Source organism: Nannospalax galili, unplaced genomic scaffold (genome assembly GCF_000622305.1).
Source record: "Nannospalax galili isolate Female #2095 unplaced genomic scaffold, S.galili_v1.0 scaffold139, whole genome shotgun sequence".
Lineage (NCBI taxonomy): Eukaryota > Metazoa > Chordata > Mammalia > Rodentia > Spalacidae > Nannospalax > Nannospalax galili.
This window is the reverse complement of record NW_008345884.1, coordinates 316,466-333,790: the sequence shown is the minus strand read 5'-3', so window position 1 is coordinate 333,790 and position 17,325 is coordinate 316,466. Positions and strand designations below refer to the sequence as shown.

General features: G+C 36.9%; 1 protein-coding gene across 1 annotated transcript in view; it reads right to left on the bottom strand.

Annotated features, from left to right (window-relative positions):
* Spef2 (sperm flagellar 2) overlaps window positions 1-17,325 on the bottom strand; it is a 176,260-nt gene that overhangs the window by 21,101 nt on the left and 137,834 nt on the right. The window contains exons 30-32 of the mRNA XM_029567817.1: window positions 15,626-15,855; window positions 1,272-1,378; window positions 238-420 (exon numbers count right to left, since the gene is read on the bottom strand). Of these exons, the coding sequence (XP_029423677.1) occupies window positions 238-420; window positions 1,272-1,378; window positions 15,626-15,855 (520 nt within the window). The remainder of the gene's footprint in view (window positions 1-237; window positions 421-1,271; window positions 1,379-15,625; window positions 15,856-17,325) is intronic.

Below are 17,325 nucleotides of genomic sequence, written 5' to 3'. Positions count from 1 at the left end.
TCTATCTATCTATCTATTATCATCTACCTATTATCATCTATCTATCTATCTATCATCTATCTATCATCTATTTATCCATCTATTATCATCTATCTATCTATCTATCTATCTATCATCTATCTAATCTATCTACATCTACCTATCATCCTAATGACCAATTAATTCTGAGACATGTGATGTGACATCAGTATGCAAGACACTTACTAGGTCAAAAGTATTCTAGTATTGCTGGTCTACCTGCTTATACTGCTTGAAAGTGATGGTGCCCGTCTGCAATTCATCCACAGCCTTGAACCTCTGCAGGGTCTCCAGGAGCTCCTCTTCCAGAGGTATGGGCCAAGGCATTGATGTGACCATCAGGAATTTCCGCCAGTCTACAAACTCAGAGTTTACTGTTAATAAAGATGTTAGCTCCTGCAACTGAAAGAAGATGGGAAATGACCCTGGAATGTTTTTGTGGCAACCTGGAAGCTCTTCCTGCTCAGGCTTTCAGAGTTAGTTTTGAGGAAAGGGATTTCTTATTGGGAAGTACAGTGGGTCTGACTTTGGTTCATGTTCGTTTTGTGTTCCACCAACTTGCCTACACAAAGCAGTATTCAGTTTTTGGTGTATTGATGTTTGTGTTCTTCACTTACTGTGATAACCAATTTACACTGGGATTTTAGTTAAGCTTGTGTGTTTTCACCAGTGCAACTTGAAGATTATAGCTATGCTGGGCAGGGACACAAATGCCAATAGGGGAATGGAATCATCTGTAATCATCTTTTTAAGATATTTTAAAAGACAATATAATGAAAAACAAAAGCCCTAAAAATCATCTATTACTGGTTAGGATAGTGACAAACTGGTTGTGATACTTAAAAACTTAGTAGTTGAGCTTCCCAGAGTTTATAATGTTTCACTGTCAGATCATCAGAGTTCTTCAAATACAACACATGCATAATCTACATCTTACTTTCAAGTTTATTCACTCATTCAAATTTCATAAGTTACTACTAAGTACTAGTTATCTTAGAACTACTAACAAAAAGAATATCACTAAAAGTTTTGAAACCCAAACAAGAAGCTTACTTCAGGTTGCGTGAGGTGCATCCAACTTTTAGGAAAGTTATTTACTCCAAGGTTCAGGGTCACCAAATCAAGTAGAATTCTTACTTTCAAGTTTATTCACTCATTCAAATTTCATAAGTTACTACTAAGTACTAGTTATCTTAGAACTACTAACAAAAAGAATATCACTAAAAGTTTTGAAACCCAAACAAGAAGCTTACTTCAGGTTGCGTGAGGTGCATCCAACTTGTAGGAAAGTTATTTACTCCAAGGTTCAGGGTCACCAAATCAAGTAGAATGTCAGTAAATGCTTTATTTCCCATTATGCCTATAGCACAGAGAAAATATTTTGTCATTTATGTTGTGATGTGTTTTATTTCATTTTGTTAATACAGAAAAAATGTATATCATTTTCTTAATATTATTTATCACTGTGTCCTTTAGAGAGACAGAAGTTATATTAAAAACATAAAAATAGTAAGTTTCCTGATGTTCTTATCTCCCACCTTCATTAAAATGTCTTGTTGGTTTAGCAATAATTTGAGAAAATTATTAAAACAGTATCATTTTTAAAGTCTTTGATCTTTTACTTAAAATGGATTGAATTTTATTTTTATTTTAAAATATTTTATTATTTTTATTTTATGTGTATGCATGTATTGCCCTGCATGTAGAGTTGTTAGCTGCCATGTGGATGCTGGGATTCGAACCTGGGTCTTCTGCAAGAACAGTCAGTGTTCTTAACCTCTGTGCTATCTCTCCAGCCCCCAAAATGGATTGAATTTTTAAAAGAAATGTCTTCTGCAAGAACAGTCAGTGTTCTTAACCGCTGTGCTATCTCTCCAGCCCCCAAAATGGATTGAATTTTTAAAAGAAATGCTACTCTAAATTTTCCTATGTGCAGTATGGCACATGACTAAAACATTGTGGTAAATAAGTATATAGGTATTTCAAATACACACAAAAATCACAACCACAATCCAGGTAGTACACTTATTTTTATTTTGTCCTTTAGCTAACAGTAAGCTTTCTCATTTTTGAAAGTGTAGGGAGATTTGAATAGTCAAATCACGAGGTTGGTAGTGCTAATTTAATCATTTAATGAACTCCAAGTACTTTATGAAGTACTGAACTTTAAACTGCTTTGCTCCTGTACATTCATCTATTTCAGCATGTCTAAAAGATACCTACTTTGTTTTTCATCCAAAATTGCATGCACATGAATCAGATCAAAACTAAAAGGCATTTGGCTAATAAATACAGTAGAGGTAACTTATAGAGCCATGAGAGATCAGTAATACATGTTCAGGTATCTTTCAGGTGCAGAATATATAAATATTCTTCTGTGTTCAAGAATCAAAATAGTAAAACAGATATTCCCAAGTTTGTTTTTATATATTAGCAAGAATGGAATCCTTATTTCTTTGATATAATTGGCTATCCAGAAGGTTATTCAGAAATGGATTTTACATAGGTTTAATTGTACCTGTGTGCAATATTACAGAGATGAGAATATTTTCCTGGGTAGAAAACGTCCATAAATGATGCTTTATACGAAGCCACATTTGATTTTAGATGTTATAAATAAATCAATCATGTTCTTTAAGATAGGTCCACAAAAATATTTTAAAATCATAAAGAAAGCCAAAGAATTGAAAAGTTCCATTAAGTGTACAGTCTATCTCCTTGTCTCTGGTGGCTACGTTAGGAAAGAAAATGTTGCAAGATGTTGCATTCTGTTTTCATAGGAATTGCTTATGTCTGGTGATCCTAGTATGATGTGTGAAAACCATTTTAATATTTGACCTTCTTACTCAAGTGACCAAAAGCATTTAAGAATCTGACATTCATATACCATGCAACAAGTTTTGAACAATTTTATTCAAAAACTAGTAAAAAAGAAACGTTTATTCTCAGTTTGGCCCAAAGTTAGTTACTTGCCTGCTGCAACTACAATTTAGAGTTATTAGAATTATCCAGGAACAATAATCAGTTGCATGCTAGGCTAAGAGAATTAAGAACATGATCAGTATAGTCATGCTTAGAGAAACCTCTCAGAAAGATGACAGAAAAATAATAACATTGCTTAGACGTGTCAGTCTTCTTCCATTCAAATAAATCATATGAACAGAGAAGCAAAGTCAGAAAGTTACAGGAAAATCAATCTTTGGAGTTTTGCTTTGCATCTTTTTATAGTTTGGAAAATGTCAAATGTCTTTTGTGTTTGAGGCAAAGACTGACTTCACTGCTAATTTTTTGAAAATTATTTACTTTTTGCTATGACCGATAACAAAGTCAACATGTCACATCACTCATCACTTTCATCTTGGCTTTCTGAGTTTGACGACAAATCGAAATTAGGGCCAACATCACCAGTTGAAGATTGAGTCCTTGTGTTCCATAAATGAATAGCTTTTCTAGGGTCAAAATAGTTGATGTCTGGAGAATTCAACTGAATGATCAGTATATCTGTCATGCTGTCAGCCTTGATTTTAACATGCGTATGAGAGTTGGTGTGTTTCATCTGACTGAAGCCACGTTCTGCTTCTGCTGAACTTGCAGGGAGGGCCAGGACTAAATCAACCAGCATCAGAATATTCGGATACTTGTGTGAGTAAACCGAATTCACAAAGTCCCAGGTCAGTTTTCTAATGTTCTGAAATCTAGGAGGGAGGATGAAAGATTTGAGATTGAGATTTACCCAAATATGGATACATATCAAACTCTTCACTCAGTTTGCTTTCTTACTGACCTAGCATATATCTCTAATTTTAACATGCTCCATTCGGTATCTACTTCATCACTTTTCACGTTGGCAGCTTCCAGAACTGGCTCATAATGTGCCATCAAGATAGATATCTCTTTTTCTCCAAATTCTGCAATGCACAAACACACACAAGCACGTAGTCACACGTAGAAAATAAACTTGAACAATCAAAGAATAATTGATCTGGAGCTATTGGTGCGTACAAGTTACCTTGATTTAGCTTTGTGGGCCATAGTTTAAAGCTCCCAATCATGGCTGCTCTTACCACATCTAGGCTAGCATCTCTGAAACAGCCTTGCAGCCTCTTGATAAGATGTGTTAAAACCACCTTTCTCACGGTAGAAATGTTTTCTTTTCCTCTGAGACAGTTACCGTGAAAGTATGTGGCTAAATCCACCCTGCATTCTTTAGGTCCTGGCCTGGGAGAAGAAAATCACCCAAAGAATTAAATGAAAATGCACCTGGAAAACAATTCCCCAAGTCAAATTGTCTATCTTCAAAGACCCTCAGATCTCCTCAACCCGTCACCTTGATTGATACATCTGGAGCATTTCCAGTGTTGACTCCAAGGTAGCAAAAATGTCTGCGATTGTGGAATTTCTGTTCTGAATGACCCGGGACAGGATGCTAAGGACGCTAATTACATCCATCATGAAATGAGCAAATTTGATGATGTTAGCTTGGAGAAGGAGATCCAGAAGCTCTTTGGCTTTCTCTTGACTGGTGTCATGTTTTCCTCCACCTGGCTTTAAAACAAATTGGGAATGACGTGGTGGGTGGTTATTGGTTTCAAAAAATTATGTCAAATAACTCAGTAAAACTATTTCCTGTTGTTCTGGAAAAATATTTCAAAATTACTTACTGAATGCAGTTGCTGAACAATTGCTGGATATCCTTTGAGAAAGTTCTGGAGGGAAGCTTGTAGTCCTTGAAGCCATTGCCTGTCCCTTATTCGGGAGGGCATCACAGGTCGAAGATGAAGGCCTTTGAAGGCGATTATCAGAGAACTCTTATGAAAAGGGCAAGTGTGGTAGAAGTGATGAATATCACAGAGGAGTTCTTTCAGATCATTGTACAGTGGGATGCTCTGGAACACTGCCTTGTAAGAGAGCTCAAGGTGATGTGCAAAGCAATATACAGTTTGCACACATGGCTGAATTTCTCTCAGAAGCAAAGCCACCCCAGCCTCTCCCTCTATTCCAAGGGAATCATCACTTCCAAAACCAACCAGTTTCTTTGCCCATTCTTGACTTGACAGCCTAAGTTGAAGATTTGTCTCTAGAGTTTTCTCAATGGCCTTTTTTATTGTTAAAGGATCCTTCCTCTCTACTGACTGTACCCCAACAATCTGACATTGCACTTTTCCTTTGTGGGCAAATTGCACGTAGACAAGTTTTGCTTCATCAAATAAACTGTCTATGATCCCATCACTGATGATAGAGAAAAATTTACTTTTTTCTAGTTTTTCTCTTAGATTTTTCCGTTCTACCTCAGCAATAAAATAAGTAAATGTTCTTGCTGATTTGTTAGTTCTGAACACTGGGCCGATATCGACACCCTTCATATCATCCAACTTGCACATCCAAGTGAAATCCTTGAGGGAACGGCCAGTCTTTGCAAGAGCATGACATGATCTAAATAAGTTCTCCACTCGCCCAAGAGTTACTTTGCTCATGGTTCTCACCATCAGTTCAGTGGCAGCTCTGTTCACTGGGGAACCACTCGTGGCTTCCATCAATGAAGCCTTGGCATGAGCTTCACTGAGATGATGTGCATTGAGAAATTCAGCGCGGAAGTTGTCAGTGCCATAAAAAAAACTCACATGACTTCCCCCTGATTTCACCCCATGCTTACGACACAGGACACAGAACATAAGATTTAACAGTTCATCATATACAAGCCAAGGGTATTTCTTTAGCCAAATTTTCAAAAATTGGTTGTTTCTGTTTGGAAGATAGTAGTCAAGTTTCTGTGGCTGCTTCTGCTTTTTGGTGACTGGAATGGCGGAATCCAGAGGATCTCTGCCTTCAAAACAACTCCACATTGTTACACTGTTATTTAAGAAACTGCAAAGCTTATTTTCATTTGTGCTTTGTGCCTCTTCTCTCCCCTCCCCATTCTCTGTTTATTATTTCTGGAAAAGTACATTGAAATATTTATTATCCAGTTTATATCCTTTAATCCTCACAATCCAGAACCACTATTTCATAGTTAAGAAATTAACCAATTATCATTATCACCATTTTGTGGATAAGAAAGTCCGTTCCCAGAGAGGTTCACCTGTCCAGTGTTGCAGTGTTCATATGGGTTAGAATAGTGATTCACCAGTAGGCAGAATTACTTCATAGCCCCATGTATATGCATGCCACTTTTAAATGTTTCTTATGTCAGGAAAGGGTGCTAGGGCCTTCTTCACTCTAGGATACATTTATCCATGCAGAAGAGGGACACTGATTCTGCTTAAAATTTCCCTCTTAGTATAAGGAAAAAAGAATAGTAAGACATGCATAAGTAAGATCTGCCCTGGACATCTTCCTTCTCCAGAGTTGATTCTCTCCAAAACCTTTTGAATTTATAGAAAAGGTGTTAGCTTCAAGACTTGCCAGTAAGTTTAAGCTAGTGGTACATATTTTTTCCTCTCAAACCTATGTTTTAAATTTATTTTTAATTATTTATTTTTTTATTTTATTTTATGTGTATGAGTATATTGCTGGCATGTTTGTAAGTGCACCTGTATCATGAAATGCCTTCAGAAGTCAGAAGAGGGCATCAAATCCCCTGGAACTGATTGTTAGCCACCATGTGGGTGCTGGGACTTGAACCCAGGTCCTCTGCAAGAGTAGCCAGTGATCTTAAATGCTGAGCCATCTCTCCAGCCCCAAACCTACTTTATAACACATATTTGATCATTTGTTAGAGAATGAAATATATTTTTATCTTGATAGGAAAAAACAAAAGAAAATTACGAAAAAGATTTACCTGAAGGAACAGGACTTAAAAAATGGCCCTGGCTGACCTGGCACCACTATGTAGTCAAGGCTGGTCTTGAAATTTTAGCAGTCCTCCTGCCTCCTCATCCTTAATGATGGAATCCTCATTTTATGGATGAGAAAATTAGAGTTTCAGAGGAAATTAGATTTCTGTTTAGTGCTGACTGCTCATAAGTGTTAAAGAGAATTCCTCCTACAAATTCCTTGACTCTATTGCTCATCAGATAACAGATCTTCCTTGATTTACAGTTATAGGTTGAAAATATCTTAAGATGAAATTTCATTTGCTGTAACAGATCTACTGAACTTGCTAGTTCAGCAACACATTGTCTGCAGGATGTGGTCATTTCCCTGCATGACAGTGGGGCTGAAAAGTTGTTGCTGGACACCGCCAGAGATTATTGTGGAATATATGGTTGAAAGGGAAAAGACACAAATTCAGTAAGTGAACTTCATTTTCTACGACATACATATCAAGTTTCTTAATCTCTCAGCTGGAAATCTTTGACGTTAGTGGATCTGTCTCTGCCTTTCTTTATTTGCATCTAACTTCTGTTGTGTATTTTGATTTTTTTGCAGTGTTATTAAAGTAGATCTCTATTTTAAAGCATATAAATATTATTGTATTTAATTTAAAATTGGGTGGCATATGTGGTGACATATGCTTGTAATCTTAGTACTCAGGAGGCTGATGCAGGAGTATAGCCATGATTTAAGGTCATTCTGATCTATACAGTTAACACCAAGCCAGCCAGGGATACATATCATAACACTGCTACTGTGATCAAAACCAAAGTAATAAATAAATAATAAATAAATACATAAATAATCTATATCACTGATAGCTCCTGCATTCATTTTTTTACATAAGCACTGGGTGGACTACTTTCATACTAGTCCATGCCTGGTGCCTGCTGTATACAGATAAATGATGGCAAATAAGAGAATGAATGGGTGATAAATTAAGGCACTTGTCAAAGTAAAAGGCTTTAACTTTTAATACTTATTTAGCTACATTTTATGTTTTCACTTTGATGGACAGACTCTCCTGAAAATGTTATCTTGATTTCTGAACATATACCAGAGAATGGGAGTCCTCTGGCTTTCTGAAAATATTCTTCATCATGGGGTTTGAGAGATGGCTCAGTGGTTAAGAGCACTGGCTACTCTTGCAGAGGACCTGGGTTCAATTCCCAGCACCCACATGGCAGCTAACAATCCTCCATAACTCCAGTTCCAGGGGATCTCATGCCCTCTTCTGGCCTCTTTGGGCACTGCATGCATGTGGTGCTCTGGAACACTCATACACATAAAACAATATTAAAATTTTTTTTTAAAGAAAATATGCTTCATCTTGAAGACACATTTGAAACTCCACTGGTAGCCAGTTTTGCTAGGTGCAAGAACTTCTAAATTCACTGCTGAAGGAATTTATCATGGAGAGAACCAGATTGAGACCAGGTGCTTCTTTACTGTGATCCCTAGATTTTGCCATCTGTCAAGGCATTCTTATTCTTGCCTGTATATCATCATTTTCCTAAGAAATATTTCTACAGTTCTTGATTTAGGAAAATGTCAGATCAAAATGTGTACCTGAAAATACATACTGCCGTATCTTTATGGCATTTTCAGATACTTTAAGAAAAAAAAAATCATAGAAATTTCCAGTTGCTACTTTCAGAAAATGTAGCTGCCCTCCCTCCTGCCTGTCACTTGAGACTTTGTGGAGAGACTAACGGTAGCAGCTGCTTTCTCAGATGTAGTTTCCTCAGTCTTCCAAACCACTCTAAAATCAGTTGGCTCCAAATGCTTTTGATGGTCTTCTCCTCTGTGCCCTTTGAAAACCACTCAAGGCTTCAAAAATGACCTCAGCTTTCTGTGATCTCACTGTCTACACCTATCACTGGGCAATTTGCTATCAGTGAAGTTCAGTGTCCAGGCTACTTGCTTTCCTCTTTTCCTGCAATATTCTTTTCCTGATTCTCTTTCTAGAATGTTCATTCTCAAAAGTACCCCCTTGGCCAACTCCCATGCTGTTCCACACAGGCACAAATGGCTACTTCTTCCTTGAAATTCTTGAAAGTGCCCTAGCTGAATGATTTGGCTTAGTCTTTACAGCCTACAGTTCTGAATACATGTCCTATGTTTTTGGACCCAGACATTAAGTCTAAGGGTCTGTCCATGGGATTCAAATAAAGGTTCTTTGTCAGTTTATAAGAATAGTACAACTTACTGTGGACACATAAATGCTGCCTCTTTTAAAATTGGAGGTGGGTATAGATTGGATTCCCTCCAGATAGTCCCTCAGAACCAACCAAAATAGTTATAAACTAAATTTCTAAAAGTGTTACTTGGAGTGTCAATGAACTGATAAAGAAAAGGAGTTCTTAGGATTTCAGCAGGGACAGGGGAGTACTGCTAGAGTGTTCTACTTTCAATAGATTGCAAGGATTCTGCTGGAGAAAGACCATCTTTCTGATATACTTGGCATTTGATGTTTGGAGAAAGATGCACCTATCAGAAATTTCTGAGTACACAGAATGAGTGTTTTTGTTTTGAATGCCATCTGTCCTCACTGTCCCACATTACTTTATGGCTTAATTCTACCAGGTGACAAAGTTTTTTTTTTTCTGTAAACACTATAAGATAGTATTGTGATTGCTTATTAAAATATTTCCACCCTCAGAACACAAAGGAAATATTAAACATAATTTTAAACAGAACTGTATAATTCTATGTGTTATATATTAACATGACATTAGTACAGTTACATAATTAAATCAAAATGATTTATATTACACTTAAATTGCATGTCCTATGTGTTATGTCCTATGCGCTATGCCTTAAGCACTATAACTTTATCATTAACTTTAATCCTCAAAATAACTTCATCAACAAGTATCACTAATATCATTTTACAGAAAAAGAAATGATGCACAGAGAGATTTAAAAAGTTGCCCAGGATCATGGGATAATCATTTGACAATAAATTAACTTTAAAAAGTTGTCTGGGGGTTACAAGCACTGACTGTTCTTGCAGAGGATCTGAGTTCGATTCCCAGCACCCACGTGGCAGCTATGAACCATTCTTAACTCCAGTTCCAGGGAACTCTGAAGCCCTCTTCTGACCTCCATGGCATTGGACAATACAGGTGCACTCATACACATGCAGGCAATACACTTACACACATAAAAATAATAAAGAAAATATTTTTAAAAAGTTGTCTGACTCCAACAATCAGAGGTCAAAGTAGATAAGAAGTGAATTAACACATAGAAAATACTAGTGTAGAGCATACACGTAGAGACCATGCCAAACTACCTTCTGTTATAATTTTATTATTTATTTATTTATTTATTTATTTATTATTTTTGTTTTATGTGTATGAGTGTAATGCCTACAGGTGTGCAAGTGTACCTGTATCGTGCAATGTTTGCAGAGGACGGAAAGGGTGTCAGCTTCCTTGAAACTGGAGTTATGGACAGTTGTTAGTCACCACGTGGGTGTTGGGAGTCAAACCCGGTCCTCTACAAAAGCAGTAAATGCTCTTAACCCCTGAGCCAGTGCTCTAATCCTAATGTCATAATTCTTAAAGTATTCACTCCATTTCTGTTCTGGGAGATTTCCCATGGGTAGATTGCTGGAAGATCACTGCAACGAATGGCTCCCTGATTCACTGGCCCTGGCCATCTCTTATGCAAGCTGCTCTTATGATTCCAAAGTAAGGATAGATTGTTGCTGGGTGAACAGAAAAATGCAATCGTGTATCAAGAGCCAGAGGACCAAGAGGACTGCTGCAAAAGTGTCTTCTAGACATGACAGGGATGATGGACCCCAAAACTCTCAATACCTATGATTGTCTGAACAAGTCCTGCACAAGACCACAAGAATCTACATTCCAGCAGAGGAACTCCAGGCAGTCCACAACTTCTGAGGATGAAGTCACTTTTCTTGGGGATGAGCTCCCTGATAAGTTGCCCATGTCCAATTTGTCAGCATAATTATAGAAGGAATTGACATGAATTTGAGAGGATGGAGGGGACACACAGGAGGAGTTAGCAGGGAGGGAGGGGTGGATGTGATCAAAATGCATTGTACTCATATATGAAAAAAAGACAAACATGGTTAATTGTTGCCTTTTGTATGATTTTGTTGGATTCTCATGCATAATGTAGTTTTACTTTGACATATTTGTGACAATCATATGAACAAATGGTATTATCTGTCTAGCTATCACTTTTAACAATGGTGACTTCAGATCTTGTCCAGAAAAAGATTTGTTAATTTTAAGCATCATGCTGTGTGATACATTTACAAATAAGTGTTATAATCTATGATGCACTTCACCTGTGTATTAATTTAATAAGAGCTATTTTAATGACGACATTTCTAAGCAGGCTATCAATATTCGGAATAAAGTTTGTTAAGGTCTGGTTTTTTAAATTTTGTATCCTGACACTAGCTACTCACAAACCTTTAAAGTTTTGACTCATTTATTTTTATTAGCAGTTATAATTTCCTCTCAATTTTGTGTAAAACAATTATGCAAAGCACAATTTAGTAATGTCATTATTTTTAATAAACTTGCTTTAGAAATCTTACTATAAATCTAGTGATACAGTGACTATTCCATGAAAACATGCTTGCTACATTTTAGAAAAAAACCCATCTATTCATCATTTTTAACATATTTTTGTGAACTTGATAGCTGAATCTTAGAAATTGTAGGCTTCATGAGCAGATAGGAAAGAGCACAAGACATTGCTTGTATTTCTTGGCTTAGAAATAACAGCAGCTTTCGGGAGGCAGAGTCAGGCAGATAGATCTCTGTGACTTCAAGGCCAGCCTGGTCTACATAGCGAGTTCCAGGTCAGCTGGTGCTACAGGGAGCCTCTGTCTCAAAAAGATCAATCAAGAAAGAAAGAGAGAGAGAGAAGGAAGGAAGGAAAGAAAGATAGAAAGGAAGAAAAGGAAGGAAAGGAAAGGAAGAAAGAGCAAGAGTTTTCAAATTCAATCAGGAAGTTCTGTGAGATCACGTTTAGAGATGCATCACATTTAGCCAGTTTCTCCCTAACTTTAAAGCCCTTATCAATTCAACTTTGTCTTCCAACATTATAGAAATCTAGGATAAATCCAACGGGAGGCATCGTAAAGCATTGTTTTCTAACTCCTGGAAGAAATGCAAGTCTTCATTTAAAAGATGAATGGGCATTTAAGAAATGATGTCTTTGAGGTGATGGATGATAATGGACCTAATTTGATCATTGCATACATATATCACATTGTATCCTAGAAATGTGAACAACTGCCATGTGCCAATTTAATAAAAAAAACCCTCAAAGCATACTATAAATAATGGAACAGGTAAATTTGTTGTATTATATTAATCTCCATGAGGGAATGTCATGGAGCTTAAATAATGAGCTACAAACAACATGGATGAATCTCAGCAATACTATTGAGTACAAGAGGCCATACCAGAATTCATGATACATTACTTCATGTAATTATGTAATGAAGAAAATGTGTGAGAAATGTGTGAGAACATTTTACGTGTAAGAACACATAAAATAAACCATTCCCGTTAAGCTAGTCATTAGCTTGGAGAAGGTGAGGTAGTTACTTGTAGGCACCAAATTGACTGATTGAGCTGTGTGCTCCCTACACAGGTATGTTCAGTTTGCAGGAATTAATCTTTTTGCCCGTCTTCAATGTGTATACCTATCTGGATGTATATTATGCTTTTATAAAGCATATATTTTGCATAGAATATTTGGAAAACAAAAATTATAGAAATTAATACCCCTCAAAATCTGCCAGAAATGAATATGAATGTATATGTAACATTAAATGCAGTGAGCCACAACTGAAGATCAAAGGACCAAAGATTATAAAGACAGGATAGTTTATGTGCCTGGGAGACATTGGAAGAAGGATGAGTGGTCATTCTTGGACCTCTCAAGGGTGGGCGACATCAGCAATCAGCATTCAGGGGCTGACTTTTGGAGTGACAGTACGGAACCCATAACTCTGTGCTGTGACTCTTGGGGTGCGAAAAGGAATATTATTATGTTTCCCTCCTCTGTAGTAATAACATAAACAATGAAAATGAATATTACTTCAGTCGATGAAGCATCAAATGCTGTGACATGAATTTCACATATTCCTCAAAAGTAACATACGGAATTTATATTCTTTCCAAATTGAGTATTGTTTGCTCATAGACCATAACTGAATCATCAAAATCAAAATCCTCACATCCCAGAAAACACAGGTCTGTAAATTCTGACTAAATGACAATAGTTATCATTGGTTGGGTTAGCTGTCCAGTCTGCATGAGAGGAGGGAGTTCCTCAGATAAAGATGTACCTTCTATTTGCCTGCAGCAGGGAAGGAAATGCAGACCATGCCTTGGTCATTCCCATAATGCCCATCCTCCATCACTCATGTCTCATTGCGACTTGTTTTTAAAGGCTGTTCTAAATTTAAATGTTCCCTGTACTCTTGTCACAAGCCCACTGCTTACTTCTCTAGATTTACTAGTGTTTTTCTCCACAACGTTCTCCTGGCACAGCCTCGATCACTGCACACTGACTCTCTTTTACTTTACATCCTTGAGTGCCTTCTTGAAGTTCAAATTCTGCCTCACATTTAATCTAATATGGTCTTTTTCTTCCCCTGTCTTTTCAAATCATATTTTAAGTTCCCTAGGGAAAATGGTTTCCTTTTACTTATGCCTTTTTAAAATTGTAACTATTTCCTTCCTAAAATTTCTGTCTTCCTGTTTCTACTGTGATTAGAAAACAGGCTTATTCTATCATATTCAGAAAACAATAAATGCTATGTCTTGGCACTTTTATTTCAAAGTGTCTAGAGTTCATCTCTTGAGGTATGCATGTGGTAACCTATAGCTATCATTTTATCTGTAGTCTTAAACTTTTAGTTGGAATGGAAGTTCTGATTCTGAAGTTAGATTGAAAAATGTATTATGTTAATCACCATGAATACTAGGGTCCCTTCTGAAAGGCTATGAGTAGCTTATAACTGTCAAAATTCCATTTTTACATACTTAAATGCCCCCAATACTTTTAGTTTTTAATCTATCTATTATCTATATATCTATTATCTATTTATCTATCTATCTATCTATCTATCTATCTATCTATCTATCTATCATCTATCTATCTATCTATCTATCTATCTATCATCTTCTATCATCTATCTATATCTATCATCTATCTATCATCTATCTGTCTGTCTATCATCTATGTAATCTATGAGTTTTACACATCTTTTATTTCATATGTAAAAATACAGTATGGATAAAATGGACAGCTACTGTAATTTTGAGAAGGAATGATGTGATAAAAGGTCATGGTAGATGCAGGAGAAATGGCTCAGTGGTTAAGAGCCCTTGCTCTTGGCAGAGGATGCTCAGTTTGGTTCTCAGCACCCACATTACTGCCTCACAACCACCTGTAACCCCAGATCCAGGGGAACTGACATTACTTCTGGTCTCCACAGGTACCAGGCATGCCTGCAGTCCCCAAATATACATGCAGGTACTCACACATACACATAAAGTAAAAAAAGTTAATGGTCATTGCAAAGCTCAGACAAGGGGAAAGAGGATAAACTCTGCTGCCTGGGAGCTAATGAGATTTCATGAACTGCCTTTTGAAAGTTGGATTTTTGATGTCTGCTGTTGGCCACAGTCCATGTTGTCCAAATGCTGCTAACTTGAGACCATCCGCAGATGCATTGTGTTTTTACAGGTTGGAGGTATGAAGTCTGCTCAAGCTATTTGGTAAACTGATGCCTGTCAGTGCATGGGTTCATCCTGGCGAGCATAGGTGCACCTTGCTACCCAATTGTGTTATGTTGTAGCTGTAGGCTTAGAGTGATTTATCATTCTTTTATCAATGATATTTGATGTGAATTTATGGAAATAATAATTTTTAAAAAGTGGAACTGTGTTAAGACTAAAGTCCATTGACTATCCTCCATGGAAAAGTGATGATTTCCCAATAATTAGGATATATTGGGAGGTAAAATAAACCTATTTAACAAGAGACAACTTAGTTTGATAAGAACATGAATAAACTTTGAATTGAAGCTCTAAATGTAAATGAACACTGACACACTGCTCAACTGCTCTGTGACTGAGTGTTCAGTCCTAATGAAGATAGATGATGATCCTGCATGCATTCAGTCTGCATTACACAGACATAAATGGATGGAATGCACTGTAGAAGCCACAGAGCCATAATGATAAAATGTAAATGGATTCAAAAAGTTGTATGAAGAAAATAACATGTACACATTCATGTGAGCAAAGCAGTTATTTAGGCAAGTATCTGCCAGTATCTTATTGGATTCTACTCATGATTTATGAAGCATTGAGACCAAAAGCGGTTATACAAGGGGTGTCCTGTATCTCCTCATATCCTCTTGCAGGATAGACAGAAATACAAACTCAGGATCTCCAATGCTCTGTCTCTGCTAGAAGTACGCATAAAGGCTATTTTCCACCTGTCAGAGGGACTCATTTTACCAACTTGCCTCCCAGACGGGAAGGACAGGAGAGCAGAGTTACCAGGAATGCTGATTGTCACATGCTATAGTGTCAGTCACTGTGATTCTCCTGCTTGTTTGACTGAGATTAATGTTGTCCAAAACAAATGTCTGATAAACTAAAGCAAAGCAAGGAGAGTGGCTTGCACTCTAACAGAGCCCATCTGACTTCAGGCCAAATGATGGCTCTCCTGGATATTCTTAAACCTCTCTGTGCTCTTTAAGTGATAATTACTTTCTTACCTTTAGGTGCTGTATCTAAGAACTGATCTCGGAGATTGTCAAGTTGTTCAATTGTTAGGGTGCCATCTTCTTCCTTTTCTACAGGTGGAGGATGTGTTGGTGGGGGAGGATCAGGGAAGACTTTTATGTCTCCATTAATGTAGAAGTCTTCTTGGCTTAAATAAATCTCATTTTGAATTTTTGTAGATGTTTCAATGTAATAACGAGCTACTTCAGTCAATTTATCTACACTGAAAACAGTAAAATGAATAAAGTTACCTCTGCTGAAGATACTATTGGAGTAATAGTTTATTTAATAAGATAAATGTACAAAAACAAACACATTGCACAGTAAGTTAGATGCCTTGATGTATACTTAGAATTTTCCATGTATCTTCAAATTTATTCTGCCAAAAGGCAGGTTATAAATAAGTGAAGAGAAAAAATAAAGCATTTTATTATGTTGCTCATATTCACATATTTTAGACAAAGCTGAACAGAAAAGAACCTCTTAAATTTGGGCTTGTTAGTATTGAGCATACTTTACTACACAAGGAAGATTATATCGAAGGTTGGATTTCATTCTACAATGAGGTGATATGACACATCTCAGTGAAAAATAACTGTTAGTGTGACCAGATATTGGGAAGCAGGATGCATCTTCAAATGAATCAAATTGGATTATATATTTCTAGAAAAGTCAAAGTGGCTTTCCTCTAGCTTTATATCAAGGAGTTTAATGGTATCTAAGACACATTTTCCAGTGTAGCCTCTGGTTCACAAAATCCAGGGAAACTGTGTTGCTAGACTCATGAAGAGAGACAGTTTGAAATTGGTTGGTATGTCTCTTAGCAGCAGCAGTTAAAGACTATCAAGGGAGAGTGCACAGAGCCCTGGGACCCAGGCTCTCACCCAGAGCATGCTCCAGCCGTGGTCTCTGCATTCTTTACCTTTACAATGACACCAGTGAAACCTCACTACCTGCTTTATGATAATTGACATGAAAGCACACAGGACATGGGATGCAGTTAAATTGAAAGTCATTTTAAAGATCTAATATATTTTAAATGCAATTTAGTACATCATCATTCTTTTGAGGAAAAGATCTTGTTTTTATCGCATAATGAAAGACTGAACATCACAAGGAAATGCATAGCTAATCTGCCTTTATATAGTGAGCAACAAAATATTCAGGTACTGAAAATTTTAAACTGTAGCATTATAGTTGCTGTCTTGAAAAGACCCCTAGAATTAAACTGAGTGCTTTTGTTGTGAATGCCCATATAGTATGTATTATCTAGTTAGTGTTTTACAGTGTCCTTGTGCTAGGGGGACAGGCAAGGAGGGGTAGGGACTGGTTTACATGAATAAAGGGTGCCCTAATACACAGACTGGGACTCAATCAGAACCAGGATATCAAATGACTGTGCGCCACCTAGTGGAAGGTTACTACGAGTAATTTCAAGATGGAAGGAAGAAAATGCCAGGAAATATTATCTAGTTAGTGTTTTACAGTGTCCTTGTGCTAGGGGGACAGGCAAGGAGGGGTAGGGACTGGTTTACATGAATAAAGGGTGCCCTAATACACAGACTGGGACTCAATCAGAACCAGGATATCAAATGACTGTGCGCCACCTAGTGGAAGGTTACTACGAGTAATTTCAAGATGGAAGGAAGAAAATGCCAGGAAAATAAAAAATAGGTTTGGAATTTAAAAGGAT